The sequence below is a fragment of the Leptidea sinapis genome, chromosome 20 (assembly GCF_905404315.1).
Source record: "Leptidea sinapis chromosome 20, ilLepSina1.1, whole genome shotgun sequence".
Taxonomy (NCBI): Eukaryota; Metazoa; Arthropoda; class Insecta; order Lepidoptera; family Pieridae; genus Leptidea; species Leptidea sinapis.
The window spans coordinates 8,434,852-8,456,902 of NC_066284.1; the positions used below are offsets into that span (position 1 = coordinate 8,434,852).

The window sequence follows — 22,051 nt, forward strand, 5'->3', positions numbered from 1 at the left end:
TGTGTGTGTGTGTGTGTGTGAGTGGGTGGGTGGGTGTGAGTGAGTGTGAGTATCTGATTAATCATGTTACAAAGTATCAACATTATATGAATGCTAAGCTGTCACTATAAGAATAGCTTCCATGTCTGCATAAGTGAGTGTGTGTAACCATCTCTGTATTTTAAATTTGACCTGATGGACCGAGCCATTTTTAATAGAACATTTTAGATTTACCTTGTTGTATATATATGTATGTAAGAATGGGCTAAATCTACTTGAAAATGTTGTGTTTATTATTGGTGTTGGAATCTTGTACGAACGTCTATCTAGTAGGTTTTTATAATTAGACAAATTCAAGACCTCTTTATGCATGCTTGTCATAACACGCAAGATAAATATACCTCGGACAGAAAGAAGTTCTAAGTCTTTATATAGTTTATGTGTTGGGTATCTAATAGGTTTTTTAAAAATCACTTTAAGGACAGCTCTGTGCTCTTTCTAAGAGTATCATGTGTGAAGTAGCCGCCCCTCCCCATACGGTGATACAATAATATAATACAGATTGACCGATTGCAAATAAAAGTGGTTTTAGCAGATTTAAAAATGCCGAAGCGCGTAAGTTCTTAAAAATATAGATCAGCTTGCGGATTCTTTTCGCTGTTGTATTAAGATGTTGCTTAAAATTTAGGTTTTCGTCCATGACGACTCCTAAGTATTTTATATGAGTAGTTCTACTTATACTATTGCAAGAGCAAGGGCCAGATAGAGCAACAGGACATGTGTGGACTTTAATATCAAAAATGTGGGAGGGGGATGAAGTTTTCGTTTTATGGAAACGGAACGGAACATAGTAGGTATATACCTACTATGTTCGGAAAAGCTCGTGAGAAGAACATATTTGAAACTCAAGGGCCACTCTTTTCAATCAAAATAGAGTAGGTATTTTCAAATGGCTACAATTAACATTTTAAATTAGTTTGTAAGGCCTGCTAACAATTTAGTACTGTCGACCCGGTGGATGCATACCTACGCTCTTTTTACACTAAACAACACATATTTATTCAATATTCATTATCATTAATTAAAATAAGTTATTGAACGTTAAAACTACCACCCATTCATAATAATGTGCCTAAGACCTAAAAAGAACGGGAGCAAGATACTCAGCGGGGTTTTTTTTTATTTCATTCCAATATTTGTAATATTATACAATAAACATTTATAGTTAGGTGGTCTAAGGGTGTACGCTCCATTCCTAGTCTATGGTATAACATGGTTTTCAACCGACTTCGATAAAGGAGGAGGTTCTCAGTTCGATTGGTATTTTTTTATGTATGTACACCGATTACTCTGAGATTTTTGATCCGATTTCCGTGATTCTTCTTTAGTTTGATGAAGAATGTTTGCCATTTGGTCCCATAAAAAATTGACATAATATGGCCTAGTAGTTTTCATTTTATGAACATTTATGTGAATATTTTTGTTTACGTTGATGATGTTATTACAATATGTTATGTTTTAAAGCGATAACCCTCACTTCTAGGATTAATACAAAAATTAAATTTGAACATCAAAGTTTTATGAACGATGCGGGATTCGAACCCACGACCTCCGGCCTTCCGTGCCGGTGCTCTAACCAACTGAGCTAACCGTTTGAGTACCGCCTCGTTATAAAATTCTGTTTCCTTTGTTCAACTCTCAGGTTGTGACTTCATCTACAGGATCTACTTTACAGTCTACTGTTATCTATAACCTGTTGGATATTACTACAGTTTGTGTATTGCTTTTTGGGAGTTTTCATTTAGTTTGATTATATAATATTATTATCATTAACCCGTTTGCCGAAGAGTGGGTCTTAGGCTACCTGTCACTTTTACAATAGCGTTTTTCACGATATTTCTGTGTCCAAAGAACGTGCTATATGGTATGTATATTGTTAAAGGCACGCGGAACCTTTTGCAGGCCTACCCATAGCTACTTAAAAAATACTATTTAGAATATTATGACAACAAAAAGCAATGAAATCTTATAGTCCGGTCAATTAAGACATTCGAAGTAACATAAAGTCCCAACAAGCTGAAAATCCGTGAAATTTTTCAAAACATAATTATAAACAATGTTTAAAAGTTCCCCATCATTCCCGTGTATGGAAAAAATTTTATTCAAGGTCAAAGCTTTTGAAAAATGAGTTTTTCGCGATTTTCAGCAAAACGGTAAGTTTTATCATAAAAAAACCTCGGACAAAAATTGTAGATCATAAAATTATCTATAAAAAATGTATCAATACTTTTTTTCTTACGAGCCACCGTTTCTGAGACTCAAATCGCGAAAAACTCATTTTTTTGACCTTTGACCTTGAATAAACCATACACGGGAATGATAGGAAACTTTTAAACATTGTTTATAATTATGTTTTGAACAATTTCACTGATTTTCAGCTTGTTGGGACTTTATGTAACTTCACTCTCATTTTTTGGTCTAAATTGACCGGACTATAATAGTTTACCTGATTAATGACACTAAAAAGTAAAAAGTATAAAATAACGTAATAGAGATTAATTTAACACACCTTTAATATTAATGGGATACTATTATTTTTATGCTACGTATTGCTATCAATACTGCTTGATCATAGCCCTATGGCTATGATCAAGTTATTATATAGATACTTTTGAGTTTATGAAGTTGGTTTTTTTATGGGAAATTTCGTAACACATTTGTTTCGTGCATTTTCTGAGATCATATTGTAAAAGCATTTACATCGCCCAATAAACGAATTATTAACTAGAATTATCCGAGTATTAGGCATAAGAAGTATGCATATTTGTGTTATAATCAAAATATTATTTTATTTAGTATTATGTTATACTCTAAGGTAACCGCGACGAGTTTGTTGTCTATGTCACTTCCTGTCACATTAAAAAAGTATAGCAGAATAGGTTATGTGTTAAGCTGCGGTGTTGAGTAAATTGTCTAAAGTACAAGTGGTCTAAGGGTGTACGCACCATTCCCAGTCTATGGTATAACATGGCTTTTAACCGACTTCGATAAAGGAGGAGGTTCTCCATTCGATTGGCATTTTTTTATGTATGTATACCGATTACTCTGAGAGTTTTGTTCCGATTTCCGTGATTCTTCTTTAGTTTGATGCAGAATGTTTGCCATTTGGTCCCATAAAAAATTGACATAGTTTGGCCTAGTAGTTTTCATTTTATGAACATTTATGTGAATATTTTTGTTTACGTTGATGATGTTATTACAATATGTTATGTTTTAAAGCGATAACCCTCACTTCTAGGATTAATACAAAAATTAAATTTGAACATCAAAGTTTTATGAACGATGCGGGATTCGAACCCACGACCTCCGGCCTTCCGTGCCGGTGCTCTAACCAACTGAGCTAACCGTTTGAGTACCGCCTCGTTATAAAATTCTGTTTCCTTTGTTCAACTCTCAGGTTGTGACTTCATCTACAGGATCTACTTTACAGTCTACTGTTATCTATAACCTGTTGGATATTACTACAGTTTGTGTATTGCTTTTTGGGAGTTTTCATTTAGTTTGATTATATAATATTATTATCATTAACCCGTTTGCCGAAGAGTGGGTCTTAGGCTACCTGTCACTTTTACAATAGCGTTTTTCACGATATTTCTGTGTCCAAAGAACGTGCTATATGGTATGTATATTGTTAAAGGCACGCGGAACCTTTTGCAGGCCTACCCATAGCTACTTAAAAAATACTATTTAGAATATTATGACAACAAAAAGCAATGAAATCTTATAGTCCGGTCAATTAAGACATTCGAAGTAACATAAAGTCCCAACAAGCTGAAAATCCGTGAAATTGTTCAAAACATAATTATAAACAATGTTTAAAAGTTCCCCATCATTCCCGTGTATGGAAAAAATTTTATTCAAGGTCAAAGCTTTTGAAAAATGAGTTTTTCGCGATTTTCAGCAAAACGGTAAGTTTTATCATAAAAAAACCTCGGACAAAAATTGTAGATCATAAAATTATCTATAAAAAATGTATCAATACTTTTTTTCTTACGAGCCACCGTTTCTGAGACTCAAATCGCGAAAAACTCATTTTTTTGACCTTTGACCTTGAATAAACCATACACGGGAATGATGGGAAACTTTTAAACATTGTTTATAATTATGTTTTGAACAATTTCACTGATTTTCAGCTTGTTGGGACTTTATGTAACTTCACTCTCATTTTTTGGTCTAAATTGACCGGACTATAATAGTTTACCTGATTAATGACACTAAAAAGTAAAAAGTATAAAATAACGTAATAGAGATTAATTTAACACACCTTTAATATTAATGGGATACTATTATTTTTATGCTACGTATTGCTATCAATACTGCTTGATCATAGCCCTATGGCTATGATCAAGTTATTATAAAGATACTTTTGAGTTTATGAAGTTGGCTTTTTTTATGGGAAATTTCGTAACACATTTGTTTCGTGCATTTTCTGAGATCATATTGTAAAAGCATTTACATCGCCCAATAAACGAATTATTAACTAGAATTATCCGAGTATTAGGCATAAGAAGTATGCATATTTGTGTTATAATCAAAATATTATTTTATTTAGTATTATGTTATACTCTAAGGTAACCGCGACGAGTTTGTTGTCTATGTCACTTCCTGTCACATTAAAAAAGTATAGCAGAATAGGTTATGTGTTAAGCTGCGGTGTTGAGTAAATTGTCTAAAGTACAAGTGGTCTAAGGGTGTACGCACCATTCCCAGTCTATGGTATAACATGGCTTTTAACCGACTTCGATAAAGGAGGAGGTTCTCCATTCGATTGGCATTTTTTTATGTATGTACACCGATTACTCTGAGATTTTTGATCCGATTTCCGTGATTCTTCTTTATTTTTATGCAGAATGTCTGCCATTTGGTCCCATAAAAAATTGACATAGTTTGGCCTAGTAGTTTTCATTTTATGAACATTTATGTGAATATTTTTGTTTACGTTGATGCTGTTTTTACAGTTTGTGTATTGCACCAATAGGTGTTATTTCATTCAATATTTAAGTGCATTCCAATCAGACTCTTCCCACTTGATTCTGCAACCAGCCACTCTCCATTCATCGAACATACAATTTGTAAGAAGTTTATTATACAGTTGTGTATCTTCATGATAATATTAAATGATAAATAATCACTTTATTTAAAACTAGCTGACCCAACAAACGTTGTATTGCCATCATAGTATCATCATCAACTGTAGTTAATCTATGAACCATAGGTAGGTTTTAACTCCTGAAAAAAGTTAGACAGATACAAAGATTCTAATTAGTTATTCATTTTAAACTATTCTTTCAATTTGATTTCTGAACGACGGGGGACACATCAAAGGAAAAACAAAATAGTTGTTTTTTTTTAAATTCCGAACATTTTCCTATTTATTCACCTTTTAAACCTTCTCTGGACTTCCACAAATGATTCAAGACCAAAATTAGCCAAATTATTCCAGTAGTTCTCGAGTTTTAGCGAGACTAACGAACAGCAATTCATTTTTATATATATAGATTATGTCATTTCAGGGCGATTCAGGAGGGCCAGCGGTGCTCAATGGAAAACTAGTGGGCATCGTGTCATATGGGGTGAGGTGTGCGGAAGCTCGACATCCGGGTGTCTACAGCAACGTACCTTTAGCACGGGATTGGATACGGGCGATAACAGGCCTTCCGTTATAATATATACTTGTATATCTAATTACTATAATTCTGCGCGCGATCAGAATGGCTTGCGACCTTATGAACATGAACAATGTGCAACATATCCGAGACGAGCAGGACGTTCAGCTGATGGTAATTGATACGCCCTGCCTTTTACAATGCAATGTACCCCAAAAATTCTGAGCGGCACTACAACTGCGCTCGTCACCTTGAGACATAAGATGTCAATTCTCATTTACCCAGTAATTTCATTAGCTACGGCGCCCTTCAGACCAAAACACAGTAATGCTTCCATATTACTGCTTCACAGTCGAAATAGGCGCCGTTGTGTTACCTATAATCTAGCCGGCATCTGGTGCAAAAAAGCCTCCCACTAGTATTACGATGGAACTATTCTATTTTCTGACCGTCTGCAAAAAAGCTCATGCGAGACAATTTTGGCTCTTTTTAATGTTGCGTACTTCTAAACGAAAAAACAAACCCCCATTATTAGACTTCTGTTTGTTCTTTTGCCCGTCTATCTGCATATTATGACGCTTTAAGACCGTTTTTAAGTAGCTCCGGCGTAAAAGCGTGAGAAACAAACTTATATTCACATTTGAAAATATTAGTAGGAATCGGGATTTTCGGTACTGAACTTTAATAAGCATGTCGCGTTAATTGTTCTATTTTTGTTTATAAAGAACGTTTTTTGTCAACTCTACTTCTATTGAGAACCACCATTTTAATTTAAATTGACAAGGTTCCATCCCATTCTGATGACGCGTCGATTCGTCTTCCAAAGATATTTTATTTATTTGTATACAAATCTAGAATTTTGCAATAAAAAAATTATTGTATGTCAAGTTTAATCAACGTTTTTATTTTACTTTTGATAACTTATTAATATTATTATTTTAAAATACATTATAATTAATTTTATGTTGTTTATATATATGAGTTTTGTTCTTTAAAAAAAAGTATTTTTACTAAGACTTACTAACGGCCGTTCCCAATATTCAGTCTATCTCTTACTTGAGATAAAAATAGTAAATATCGTTGACTATTCTGTCCCACTAAACGTATCGACGGATAATCTGAAGCTGTCCCAATATACCCGATAAGTCATTCTTATCGCCTTATATTGGGACGCGTGAATTGCAATTTCCATACAAACTTCTATTGCTGGTAAGCTATACAACGTACCATTGACAGACAGCGTGTACGGATAAAGTGAGTTACTGTTGATAAGTTTATTGGGACAGAAAAGTCAACGATAGTTACGGTTTTTATCTCAAGTAAGAGACAGACTGAATATTGGGAACAGCCGTTAGTCACTGGTTACTTCAGATATGGAATTGCATTAAAAGCCATCAATGGTTTTAACGTTAAATAATACCAAAGCATACTTTTACACATGAAAAAAAACAGCGATATAAAGGCTTAACTACTAAACTATCAAGTCCTTTAAAATTATTTCATTGATACGTTGTGAATGAAACTCAATGAAGAAGTTAAAAATATAATTGGCTTTTTAATGAAAATCTTTTCCCTGGCGGTTTTAATTCCTCGCAATCCTATTAACGTCTACAAAGAGAACTCGGAATAAAATAAAGCAGAAATAACAGCAGAAACGAAACGTAAGTAGAATTTATTATCTTTTTGTGCAAGAGCTATCTTGTTAGATAAAAACTTGTTCAATGAACCAAGGGAGACCTCTTCATACAAAGACAGCAATAAGTTGTTTTATAGAAATATTTCATTAGTAGAGTCTCTTCTAATATTTTTATAACTTTATGGCCTCCGGTCCTCGACACTAACCTATGCGAAACATAGCGGCACTAGGCCGCTACTTCACGCCGGTATTCTGTGCGAGTGTGGTAAGTAACCCGGACGAGTCTGGCCCGATTGTGCTGACGTCATAAGACAGCAGCGTGACTCTCCCACTTTCTCTTTTCGGCTCAGAGGAAGAGTGCTCTCACGGAACGCTAGTGGTCGCAGGTTCGAGTCTCGCATCGTTCATTATTTTGTTTTCAAAATTTAATATCACAAATTGTTTAGATTTGAAAGCGCGACATCTCAAGTCAATTTCCTAATATGCAAATATTGAGGTTGAGCAGGTTATTAGTTTAGATCCTGTAAATGAAGCCACAACCTGAGAGTTAAACAACACATACAAGATTTATCAACGATACGTAACTCGAACGGTTGGCTCAGTGGAAGAGCGCTCGCATGGGACGCGATAGGTCGCGCGTTTGAGCCCTGCATCGTTTATAAAATATTTTGTTTTCAAATTTTGTGTAATTAATCCCAGAAGTGAGGGTTATTAACTTAAAAAAAATAACAAATTGTTTTAATTATTGAAGTTTAATTTTAAAGCGCTCGGAAGCCAAGGCGATTCGATAAATGCGATTTCAAAGGAAGGTAATTAACAATTAGTAAATTATTTCATCAAATTTTTATTCATCATCATTTTTGTAAACATAGAATAAACTCATTTAAATACCAATCGTCTTGTACCAGTGAATGTAAAGATAAATTTTAAATTTCAACATAAAATAAACTAAAATGAATTGTTAACTAAATATATAGTTAGGAAAAGTAAACATCGTGAAGTTCGCAGGTAAGTAACCAAACATATTATCTGACAGATGGATGTACCTGATCTTGAGTACAATCTACAAGAACCCAGAGAATGTCCGAAACAAATGTATAACGAATTTCACAAGAATTATTTAAAATCGTTTGTGTGGTAAATGATAGCACAGATTGGAAACTGAGCGACCGCTCTCAGGCTATTAAATAATGCCACTAACGTTGCCACATTTTAGAGGCCCGCTGAATTTCTTGCGCTCTTTCTTCTCAGGTCTGAGAAGTTTTCTTTATCGTTTGGGTAGTCTTTTGACTTTCAATAACAACCTTAAGTGACATCAAGACCTTTTTTGATTAAAGATATTTGAAATTTAATTTCAGTCACCTGTCATTTATTAGGCGTCTTGACAATTTAAGTACTTGTCAAGACGCCGAATAAGGTTTCGTGCCGCCGGACTCCAAGAACTTATCAATTTAATTAATGAAATATACATATTTAAGTATCTTAATTTAAAGCATTGGATCTTGTGACCTTCAGCCTTCAATAACATGTCTGGTTGTCAGCCGCGAGTTTCTTCGTAAATATTTATATAACAAATCGTGCTATGTCGGCAATATTTCATTGTATTGTCGAATCTATAATAAATAAGAACGGATAGAGAGATCACTTCACCCTTCTCCCCTCTACCCCCCTCTACCCCCCCTCCGGTAAATAAATCATAGTCACGTCCACACATTCAGAATGGTGTTCGTTGCGAAAACGGTCGGAAAACACTCGCGCGGACTCGCCTTGAATGCAGATGATGGTGTTAACATACGGGAGGAAATTCGCCCGAACTCCGCGTCAGACAATTGTCGATTTGAATCGATTGAGTAAGGCTTAGAAAGTATACGCGGTTTGTTTACCACTACGAGGAATTGTTAGGACTCTCTGTAGTTTCTCCGTTAGTCAAAATCATTCTTCTCAGGAACACTTTGAGGTATGAAGTTGATAATCACATCAAATACTAACGTCAGCGGGGTCTTGAAAATGATTTGGCTTCTAAATTCAAATGTTCGAGAGATACGGTTATTTAAGGTTTTATATTATAATTAAGCAATTTGCAGGTGTTTCATATTTAAAAAGTACTTCTGGTTGACGTATAATTATGAAATTTCTAGAGAAGGTAAAGAAAACAATTTCTGTTGTTTTCAGCAGGCTTAGTGTCATATACAAGTTTATATGGAACACTTGGAGTCAAAATCTAGGCCGCATTTTTTATTCAGTTAAATTTAATAGTTTGACGAACTATTTTGCATTATTTGGGCATTATAATATTTTTTTTTCTCACCAACAACCAAAATTACAATACAGCAAAAACTTAAAAATACAGGGGATACATAGGTTTTGGTCTTGGATCGCTGGTGCCTGTGGTAGGTAATAAAATACCTGTATTACTGGTCACCTGGAATCCAGTTTTAGAAAAAACATTTGCAATAAATAGTAGCTGAAATATTGCTGCGTTTATTGCATAAACCATTATAAGTTTATGAATAGTAACATAAATTGTAACGTTTATTATTCAATATACAAATTCATTCGATTATAGATAGTTATGAAAAAACGCCACAGATAAGACAAACATAACATTAATATGCTTTTGACGTAAGAAGACTAGATGTTATTTTTTGTAGTTATGCACAATAGCTTAAGAACTATTAATTCTTACAATAATATATCATAACAGTTCGTTTATTAATTCGTTATAATATAATCGATTATTCGCGGATCTGCACAAACTTTGTCCCGTACATTCCACTAACAACCAGCAAGGCTTAGAAAGTACTTGAATATGTGAATGCGGATTGTGTAATAGGAAAAATCAACATTTCTATAGCAGTTAGGGCATCCGCCGGAAATCGGATTGACTTCGTTATAACGAATATTTATAAGGATGGCTTATTTGTTAAAGCTTTTGATACACAATATCAGCATTAAATAAAGATTCACATTTAAATTCGCAAAATTCGAACATATATGTTAAAGGATATGTGTTATTAGAATAACGGTATTGGTTTTTAAAAATCTGCCAAAAAAGGTAAGTATAACCGGTTACTTCGCAACTCGACGGCAACTGTATGTCTATTTTGCTTGATAATCAGGGTTTCAAGTTTCTCCTCGTCCTTGCAGTGTTCTATTGTTTGTAAATAAAATAATCACTCTGTAGATAAAGCAACAATACTTGTAGTGTTAATATTGAGGATATTTGTAAGTTATTTAGTTTGTAATGTTGTTCATAAAATTTCTTAGCACCTAAATGTGTATGCCTTTGTTTTGTGTTTTTTTTTCTGTATAATTAATATTTGTATGTAGTTTTCAGTTGTTTCATTTTTCTTTAAAAATAAATAATTTAATTTAAGTAGTTAGTTAAGTATTAAACTTTAAATTTAAATAATATTATATGTCTTCCGACGACCTTATTGTACACGGTAAAACTCAAATGAGTTTATGTATGTACAATAATTGTGTTACCTATAATATGTAATTTGTTGATAAGATATAAATAAATAAAATAAATTAAAAATAAAGCCCTGTTGATAAGCTAAGTGTGAGTTGCTAAATTTCACACACATCCTTACAATATATTCGCCTGTGTGTGTAAGGTTACGAATACGAAAATCGGACACACATTGATACATAGCGCGTGGGGATAGTACCAGCGCTTCTCTTATGAGAGGCAACAGTCTTAGGCTTTGCTTCACCGACGTCTTAGGCTAGGGTTACTATGGATGCGAGTTCTGACGAAAATTTATTCTGACGAGTTCTGACGGATTCGTCAGAAGAAACAAACGCCTGGTATCCAATGACAGTGTTTACACTGGCAACGACGAACGCGTCAGAACATGCACGACGTCGTCAGAACGACTCGAGCGTTCAAACGAGTTTGATTTTTTTCGCACGACCTGCATCTGCGAATTTCGAGTGATTTGGTTTCCACCATGGATAACGATAAATTGATCAGTCTCGTGTACGAGAATCGGTAATTGTGGGATATGAGAGACAAAAATTATCACAACAGATATATTTCTCGGCAAAAGTGGGAGAAAGTTGCTACAGAACTCAACACTCTACATTTGGAACTCTCCTTTATCGTCTCTTATAGAAAGTAACTCGTTGACATGCTCTGTCTTTCCACCATTTAACAATAATATTTTAAATAATGGACTTTCAAGAAAATCAAATTCGTCCATCTTCGCTGGACAGCAGAAACGAACTGACTATCAGAATAACAGAAAACGTGCAGTGTAAACGCCTTGTTCTGACGAGGATTTCGGACGTACTCGTCAGAACAAATTTTCGTCAGAACTCGCATCCATAGTTACCCTAGCCTTAACGGCCAATAAGAGCACGTAATATAAACGTGTTATCTTATTTGTGTATCACAGCCACCATGTTGCCGATAATAATATAATTATTTTAAAAGAGCAATCGTTGGTCCTCGTGCCGTTTATTCTTAACATCGATATACGATCCGGAGGTATTGTCGAAAATTTAATAGACGAATTAAAGTGTTTAAAGTTTAACTTTTATTACATCGCCTCATTTTTCGTCCATCTATATTCTATGGTATATTGCATTACAGCCGGCCGCGGAGTAAGGGTGCAGTTGAATCATTAATTTCAACTACTACTTTCAATTCAGATTGGCCGAATGGCCATAATACGCCAGATTTAGGCTCTGGTTCCCGAGATACCTCCCACGAGAGGTATCTCGGGAAGTTATCTTATATATAAAATTCTCGTGTCACAATGTTCGTTCCCGTACTCCTCCGAAACGGCTTCACCGATTCTCATGAAATTTTGTGAGTATATTGAGTAGGTCTGAGAATCGGCCAACATCTATTTTTCATCCCCCTAAATGTTAAGGGTGGTCCACACGACATTTTTTTTTAATTTGTTTAATTATGAGTCAGCATTAAAAAATACATACAACTTCAAATTTTCACCCATCTACGATCAACAGCTACTTTTGTATCGCGATTTTAATATCGGCAATACAACGTTTGCTGGGTCAGCTAGTATTATATAATATTATGTTATTTTATGAAAAAAAAAAGTTTTACTTGCACCATGGATTCATAAAACCACAGAGTTGCTTTTTTAACCTCCATAAGAGTAAAGTTTTAAACAAAGACTGGCATAAGAAAATTCAGTGTCCGTACAAAAAGCGAAGCAGGAAGTGAAATAAAAACGCTCGTTAGTGAGTCTCACCGCGTTCGAGACTCCGCAACCTCTGACACTGGGGACTCACTCCTTTTGTAGTTAGCTACCAACGACTTCAGCAAATATATCCACTGTTCGTACTCCTTTTATGTTAGAATTGTGATTATAACGTTAAAAACGTTGAATGTTACGTCACGAATGAGTTGAGTATTGTTTAAATTGAACATAGGTAACACTGCACTATCAGGGAGGTGACTCTCTGATTGGTTAATTAGGCTGTCAATTGTACCTAACATTCCTGTCATTTCCTTCCTTGACAATTTGTTGGTGTGTTTTTTTTATTTTTTACTTTATAGTGTAGGTTTATAATTAAAATATATAATCAACCTGAATGAAAACTCCTAAAAAAGCAGTACACAAGAAACAATTATATCATCGAAGTAAACAAAAATTTTCATAAAATGAAATCTACTGGGCCAAACTATGTAAAAATTTTATGGGACCAAATGGCATGTATTCAGCATCGAATTAAAAAATTACGTAAATTGGATCATAAATCTCAGAGTAATCGGTGTACATACATAAAAAAATACCGATCGAATTGATAGCCTCCTCTTATATGAAGTCGGTTAAAATTTGAATCATGTGACATATTGAACATCATTTGTGATATCAATCAAATTAAAAAAAAAACAAAGAAACTAGCAGTCAACATCAAAATTTATAAAAAGTGTGTAATTATAAATTTTCCACTTAGCACTTGTAAATTAAATTATAATACATAAACATATATATTTTTTTTATAAATATAATTAAATATCCTAGACATGAAAATTTATTGAATTAGGCGTTACTTTGCGAAAATCCATAATTATACAAATGATTCAAGTTTTCTCCAGTGTTAATTCCGCCGATATTTGTTTTTAAAACAATTCGACACGTGTTTCGCCTCTACACGAGTCATCCTCAGGACGTGTTGTCTCGCCTCTGTTACCAGATTTTGGCAATAGATTTTGAAACACACCTGTACCAATGCCTGTACTTCTGTGTCTTCTTGAACCTTATTGGCAGACCTCGTGTGTCGCGATAAATATCATTCATCCCAATAAATCACGCCAACCTTAATGCTTAGTGTGTTTCTTACTTTAAACATCAAACTAATACGAAATACAGTGAAATTTAGCAGACCTGCGTAAAACGTGTGTTTGTGAACCAGTGCTGCAGTGTTGTACTTTGCTAGATAGCCTGGACTATCAATCACCGTGTGTGCACGTGAGTTCCTTAACTTTTTTTTTATGGAATGGTAATGGAATGGTGGTTTAGTGGGCGGCGCACATTCTCTTGCAATACCAGAGGAATCACAAGAGCGTTGCCGGCCGTTAAGGAAGGTGTACGCGCTTTTTTTGAAGGTACCCATGTCGTATCGTCCCGGAAAGAAAGCTCCTTGAAAACCGCACTGTGGAGGACCGCCACACATCCAGATGGTGGGGATGATATCCTAATTTGTGGCGCGTCGTGCGAAAGTGGAATTCGGCGGCAGGAATCAGGTTGAACAGCTCTTCGGAACACTTCCCGTGATAAATGCGGTAGAAGACACACAATGAAGCGACGTCTCTACGCAACAACGGTCAAATGGATCGAGCTGATTCTGGAGTGCGCCAGACCAGAGATGACAGCAATACTCCATGTGTGGCCTTTTTACCTTTACATCTCACCTTATCTGACTTCCTTATGTCTTTTGGATTCTATAATTTTAATGCAGCTATATTTCAGTGTGTTCTTTTTACGTGTTTAATAAAAACATTAAGTAGAAGCAAATACTGTAGTATGGATCTGAGCTGAATTAGCACCTATTTAATATACAGTTCACTAGCTCAGTAAGGAAACCTCAGACGAAATATCGCTGAGGATCGCTGCAATTATTATTATTATAAGCTTTTATTTACCCTTACATAGGTACCATACATAATAATAATAATAATAAAGTCTTTATTACAGTTTACAAAACAAATTTAGTTGTTAATTATATAGAAGTGAATTGAAGTCCTATAACGCTAACATGTTAAAACAATATAAAAAGATAAATTAATTCCACAGATCATTACAAGCTACAATACAGTCACTTCAATATAATCACTAAAATACTTTATAGATATATTTAATAACATATATTTATCTATAAAACATTTTAATTAATTAACTTATCTTACATAACACACAGTAACTTTTGAACAGTCTGTGACTCTTTCTGTTAACTGTTTGTCCTTCGACAAAGGCCTCCCTCCTCCAAGGTCGTGACTTTATGAGGGATGAAACACCAAAATGGACTAGAGCAATAACCGAATGGTGCCCCAGAGGAGATAAGAGGAATAGTGGAAGACAGTTCATACGATGGGAGAATGAACTGAAACAGATAGGAGGACCACTATGGTACCATACATTAAGCATTAATAATTCTGAAGTAACAGTATAAAATATCTGTTGTATAATATGGAAAGTGTTTTGGTTTATCATGTTATAAATACACGGATTTTATTCTACTTTTAAGGACGACGTTTACAGGTGGACTGATAGTAATAATAAAAAAACCGGACATGTGTTTCGGTTGTCACTCTCATCGATAGTTCTGTACATATTATTAGTAATATACCTATACTTATGTGTTTTTTTCATTCTTCTTTGAAGGACCCCGTTTTTAAGACCCGGTATTACTAACTTAATGTCAGAGTCAACGGAAAATCCCCTATAAATTTTAATTACTTTGAGAGTGTCACGATATAAGTTTTTGTTCGGCATAAACAGCTCTATCTTTTTTATGTTAAGTTAGAAGTTTGTTTTTTTACAGTTTCAAGCGACTTGTAGACTTCAGTGTATTATTCTGATTTGAACTAAACACCTCTACGCATTCCCGAGATAAACAGTCTTGACAGACAGACAGACGGATGGACCAACAACAAAGTAATCCTTTAATGGTTCTTTTATTTCTTTTTGAGGTACGGAACCATTAAAAATTTACTTTAACGCAAAAGCTAATATAGTTACAATGACATGTATTTTAATATTTTAAAAAGTATTTTATTTAAATAGTGTTACGAAGGCAGCGCAAAACACAATTCAAATTTAAATATTTTTTTATTCAAAATAAGATGTGACATCACTCTTTGAAAGTCAAAAACTACCACCCATTCCAAAAAGACCGCCTACCTACCTGAGAAGAACGAGCGCAACAAATAAGAAAGCCGCCTTCTTTTTTTATTAAAAAATATGGTTACAAAGTAATTTCGTACATTTAAAATTTTTATTTAATAGCCTGAGGTCGCTCCATTTCAAATCTGTATCAATTAGAACGTCATTTATGTTGAAGTAGCCTTTGCCACACAAACGATTTTTAAAAATTCTTTTGATAATATAATATTATAGCTTTGCTAAACTGTACTTGATGCTTCAGGATAATTTCTTTCGTGTAAAAGTTCAATTTATCGAAACAGGTGTAAATACTTCAAGCACACATCTTCCGCACCGGATCGTGCACAGCGTAGGTGATAAACTAACTCCAGTATTTCATAAACACAAGTTTGCATTATCGTATTTTGTAGATACATTTACATACTAGCTGACGATACTGTCTCAAATATTATGCGTGTACAGTTCACATTAATTCATAGAGTTGGGATTTGTCGATGTACTCAGGATTAGGCCAAAAATTATGTATCTTTTCACGGACATATCTTGGTTACGTAAGTCTTACACTATAATGTCATCAATTTTGGCAAACTTGATATTTTTCACAGAATATATTGATTAATATCAGTCAAAATCTTACTGAATCGACTCTGTATTTAATATCTTTGATCTTTACTAATACTAATATTTTTTTATGTAAGTGATCACTGCTGCCCATATTCTCTTGCAACGTCAGAGGAATCACCGGAGCGTTGCCAACCTTTTAAGAAGGTGTACACGCTTTTTTTGAAGGTTCTTATGTCTTATCGTCCCGGAAACACCACACAAGGAAGCTCATTCAACAGCTTTGTTGTACATGAAAGAAATTTCCTTGAAAACTGCACCGTGGAGGACCACCGACAGATAGCCAGTGGGGCAGTAAAGTCCTCGAATGGCGTCACAGAAGACGCAGTGTTGGTAGACTTCCCAGAAGATGGACTGATGATTTAGTCAAAATCTCCAGAATACGTTGGATGAGGGCAGCGCATGACTGATGGAGGAGGACGTATCCATCGTATGAGTTGGTTACACTTTCACGCTTTTACAACTTAACCGATCGTCATAATCTTTTGCACACATGACGTCAGGTGTACAGAAAAGCATAGAGTCATAGTCAAATAAACTTTATTCAATTAAACACAAACTTTTGAATCGTTACTACAAATATTTCTTTTCAATAACTGAATCTAGCATATGTTGGAAAAATGCAGAATTCTTGAGAAGAAAATGAACAAGATGTAACTCAACGGTCACTATTTTAAATCAAATATAGTATTTTACGTCAGAGACGTAGCCGAGGCAATGAGCAACAAACCGTTGGCACTCGTTACTTTGACGATGGCCAGCGGCGCGCAACTTAATATATCACAAGTCAAACACTTTGTAAGAATCCCGACGAGATATTCCTCGTCCTGTAATCGTTCAACGCCAATCACACTCACAGACATCACAAATCACACACCTGCTTAAACGCTACACACAAATCCTCACACACCTATTTATTTATTATGGCTTACCAACTAGATACGTAATATTACATATACGAATAAGATAAACATTAATGAGTGTTACTATTTATATATCTAAATCAAAGGTATGCACATCGTTACTAAGCTAATAAATGCTAAAAACAAATTAGTAATGAATTTACTACTAATTACATAGTTACTTATCTATTTTTAAGCAATGTTAACAAGGACAACTGTCTTTTATAAAATGTTAATATTTTAAAAGATACCAATATTATGATCTAATTTATTATTACAATTATTCTATACACAGATACATACATTCACACAATCACAAACACACATAATATACACTTTCATATACTACCGTAATGGCAGCCGAGAGCGAAGTTTCTTCAAACTTGAAGTATATTGGACTAACATAATATATGTAAGATCGTTAGTGATCTTCAATCCATTTACTTAGCGAGCAGTCGGTCCGACTTTCTGTCTCCCTTTGAGACTTCCCACACCTATGAGCTAAATTTTTGGCCTCTAAGGCCCCCGCCCGGCTTCGTTCTGGAAAAGCTTTTAGGGCGGACAGCATAGAGGAGGTTTATTAGTCGGGAGAAGGTGTCCGCTTACGCTGACACACGAGTTCGTAATATGGGCCCCGTTTGGGTCCTAAATCTATTTTACTCCTCTCAAAAAAAGAAACCCAAACCTGACGTGCTCATGTAACGCTAAATCTGACGCTTAGCACGGATGGAAAACCCGCGCTAGAACGTCCGTATAAAAGCTCCACTTCAAAATTGATTCATTAAAATTTTCTCGATATCATTAAAATCACTACAATTACACTTTGGGAACAATGGAGCTTCAGAGGGAAGAGATACGGAGTAAGAATCAGGGGGAGGCTAAATTATGTGTACCACAACGGTGCCTATTTTCGCCTTAACATCTTATGTCTTAGGTGACGAGCGCAATTTGAGTGCCGCTCTGAATGTTGGGTTTTTCAAGAATCCTGAGCGGCACTACATTGTAATAGGCAGGGCGTATCAATTACCATCAGCTGAATCCTGCTCAGCTGAATCCTGCTCGTCTCGTCCCTTATTTTCATAAAAAAAAAGAAAATCCTACTGTTTCTTTTTTGCCCTCCTTTAAAATACCATTAATGTTATGTTGAATATTTTCTTTTAAATTGCCTTAATTAAGTAAAATTTATACCACACACTGAACAAAGGTGTATCTATCGATATTTGTAACTCTATGACACAGCTCGTAACATCTCGTAGCGCCTATCGATGGTGTCGTTACTTAGTAAATGACGACACAGGTTATGAATTTTTATGTGAAGTTATGAGAAACAACATTTGCATGATATTTTAGCCAATATTTTGTTCTGAGCGAAAATATAAATTTATTTACTTGCAAATAATTTCTATGGGCTTATTCAAGAAATTAATTTCAATTACTCAGTTAGGTACCAAGGAAAATGTCTATTGTGGAGTAGAGTAACTTGCTTGATCAACGAAAGTATTACATATATATTATTATATTCAGAATGTAACGATATTTTCAAATTATCGATGTCATGATTTATTTTCAACCGAGTTAAGATAGGTCTTTCTTTACTTACCAAATTGCTGTACTATTGTACAAGTAATTTAAATTGTAATTAATTTTTTTTTGGTGAAGAATTTTATAATAAATTAATTTTGTTTTTTAATCATGTAATCATTTTTTTAATTCACTCATTCGCTTTTGTTCACGGCACATGTGATTTTTATTATCAGCATGGACATGGGACATGTTAAACATCGGTATGCAATAAGGAATTAGACATGAGGGATGCGTAAGATAACCAAAGTCACCGATATAGTCCAGATGATTGCGAAACCGAAGACAGATGGTTGTTGCAGTAAAGTCCTTGAATGGCGACCACGCACTGGAAGACGCATTGTTGAAGCAGAGAACATGGGTAGCACAGGATTGATGGTCGTGAAGATATTTAGCCTTTGTGCAGTAGTGGACATTTTTCGACTGAGATGATGATTCTTATTATGTAATAAGACTATTGAACAAGAACTAATGTATTGACTTCTCTGCATGATTGATGCGGCACCGATAAATGACACGTAATTCTGTTTTTTTTAAATATAAATAAAATAATAAATAAATAAATCCTTTATTTTGCTAGAAAACATGTAACAATGGGTGTAAATAGTTTTAATGTATCAATGTTATCGGCCATTTCTGGCATGCAAAATTATTATTAATTATTATAATTGATTTAACATTAACAAACTCTATATTTTAAGCACTTAGGTCAATTTATATTATATTATTTAAAGACTAGAATTAATATATATTTTAAAGTCAATTTAATTTAACCTAATGTGTCTCACACACACACACACACACACACATATACACACACATACACATACACACACAAACACACAACACACGCCCTAAATTATATATAAAATAGTTTCTGTGTTCATAATTTGTTGCATAACTTCCATTGTTAGACCTTAAAATACGTTGATGTTTGTTATTTGACATTTTACAATGCACAACCGGGAAGAGGCTGACCCTCATGTCACGGGCTGTCCTAATTTGGGGGCCGAGGGCAATTTTAAGCAAAATTGTATTTTTTTTGCAACAAATAAAGATTTATTATTATTATTATTATTTCATTTATGGAATAAAAACATTTATCTATAAGCCATGTAAAAAGATCCTTTTTAAATCGTTGGACGGGTAATACGCGTAAGCTTGGAGGGAGTTTATTAAATATTTTTATACACTTGACATAGCTACATTTTCCGTAGGATGCATTATGAAATTTGTGTGCAATCACCAGTCTGTCACCGTTTCTTGTATTTCTCGGATAAATATCTCTTGCTTTTGTAAATAAATGGTCATGTTGTTTGACAAAGTAGTTCGTATATATACATACAGGGAAATGGAAGAATACGTAATTCTTTAAACAGTGGTTCACACGAATCTGAGTAAAAAGCTCCTGTCATAGCTCTTAAGAATCTCTTTTGGGCTATGAAAGCCCTATTAGCCTCGCTAGAGTTTCCCCACAAGATGAGTCCATATCGAAGTACTGATGCGACATAACCATGATAAGCTGCCAGGACTGTACTTGGTAAAGCCGTTCTACGCAATCTATATAACACATAAACATATCTATCAATTTTTTAGCATACCATGTCTACATGCTCTTTCCATTATAGATTTTTATCTAGAAGTACTCCTAAAAATTTAACATGCAGAGCTTCTTCTATTTGGGTATTTGTATTCTATAATTGTACTCTAATAACTATAGCCTTAAGATAAATTTTAAGGCTATAGTTATTAGAGCGGTTACTTAAACTAAATTGCATAAATCAGGTTTTTTTAATATTCACTTGAAGATTATTATCCTCTAGCCAATTTACCACTGTATTAATTTCATTGTTAATTTCACTTTCATAAATATCAATCTCATTTTTATTATTACATGTCATAATTATTGATATGTTATCGGCGAATAAATAACAGTAATTTTTTGTCACACTAGGCAGGTCATTAATATAAATTAAAAATAATAATGGTCCAAGGACGCTTCCTTGCGGAACACCAAATCTATTTAATTTAAAGTTCGATTATTGGGCAATTATGGTAGCCTTTTCGTCGATAGAATTGATCTCCACACATTACTTACGGTCTTTTAAGTAAGACTCCATCCAGTTAAGAGCTGGTCCTCTAACGCCATTTTGCTCCAACTTATCCAACAAGATGGTGTGTGATATGAAGTCAAAAGCCTTGCTCATATCAAAAAATATTACACACGTTGGTTTTATAGAATCTACATTTTCTGCTATTTTGTTAACCAGTTTAAATGCAGCTAATGTTGTCGACTTGTTTTTTGAAAGCCAAATTGTTGCTTGTTTATTATATTATTTTTGTAAAAAAATTTGTTAAACGGCCATACATTGCTTTCTCAAAGACTTTTGAAAAAATAGATACGAGTGCAATTGGGCGGTAGTTATTAAGTTGTTTTTTATCGTCTTTTTTATGTAGTGGCTTGACCACCGATAATTTTAGTGCGTCTGGGAATTCACCAGTTTCAAACGACAAATTGATTAGGTATGTTATAACTGGTACTAGTTCATCTTTGCATATTTTAATAATTTTTGTGAGAATTTCATCATAGCTTCTGCTGTAGTATTCCGCAACAATTGTATTATTTTTAATGTTTCGTTTTCGGTTACTGGATTGAGAAAAATACTACTTCCAGTTTTATTTTGATTTATACAAGGTTTCAACTTTCGCTTTGTCTGACATTTATCACTGCTGTTAGTCAAATTTATCCAAGAATCATTAAAACTGTTTGCTATATCTTTAGTGTTATTCATCTCATTATTATTTACTATAACTGATTCTATACAAGTGTCACTATTGTTACTTTTTGTTTCATTTTTAATAATCCTCCACGTCGCAGAGCATATGTTTTTACTGTTTGCTACATAATGGGTATTACTAAATTTTTTTGATGTGGCAATACAATATTTAAGTGTTATAAAATAAAATTAAAATTGGCCAAAACATATAAAAAAAACACGTTATATCTATAAAAATGAAAAAAAAAAAACAAATTAGATTCGAACCGTAATCACCAACAAGTTAGTCCGATGGCAAACAACAAAGCTATTCAATAATTAATGACCGGGTTGAAATGTGTGAATCTATGTTAACAAGCTCACGTCAAATATAGGCTCAGACGTCATAAACATTAAGCAAGGATTTTGAACTACCGTCGCAAGTTATTTTACACCAACAGCAAATTTACTTAGTGTCTTTGAGCACAAAATCACAGTGGTTGAATTTAGTTAAATAATACCGTCAGTGTTGGTTCCACGTTGT

The 22,051-nt window shown here is 34.2% G+C and overlaps 1 protein-coding gene across 1 annotated transcript in view; it reads left to right on the plus strand.

Moving 5' to 3' along the window:
• LOC126970180 (trypsin-like) overlaps positions 1–6,605 on the plus strand; it is a 29,218-nt gene extending 22,613 nt beyond the window's left edge. Inside the window, exon 6 of the mRNA XM_050815961.1 lies at positions 5,553–6,605. Coding sequence (XP_050671918.1) covers positions 5,553–5,705 — 153 coding nt within the window. The 3' untranslated portion in view covers positions 5,706–6,605. The remainder of the gene's footprint in view (positions 1–5,552) is intronic.
• The last annotated feature ends 15,446 nt before the right edge of the window (positions 6,606–22,051 follow it).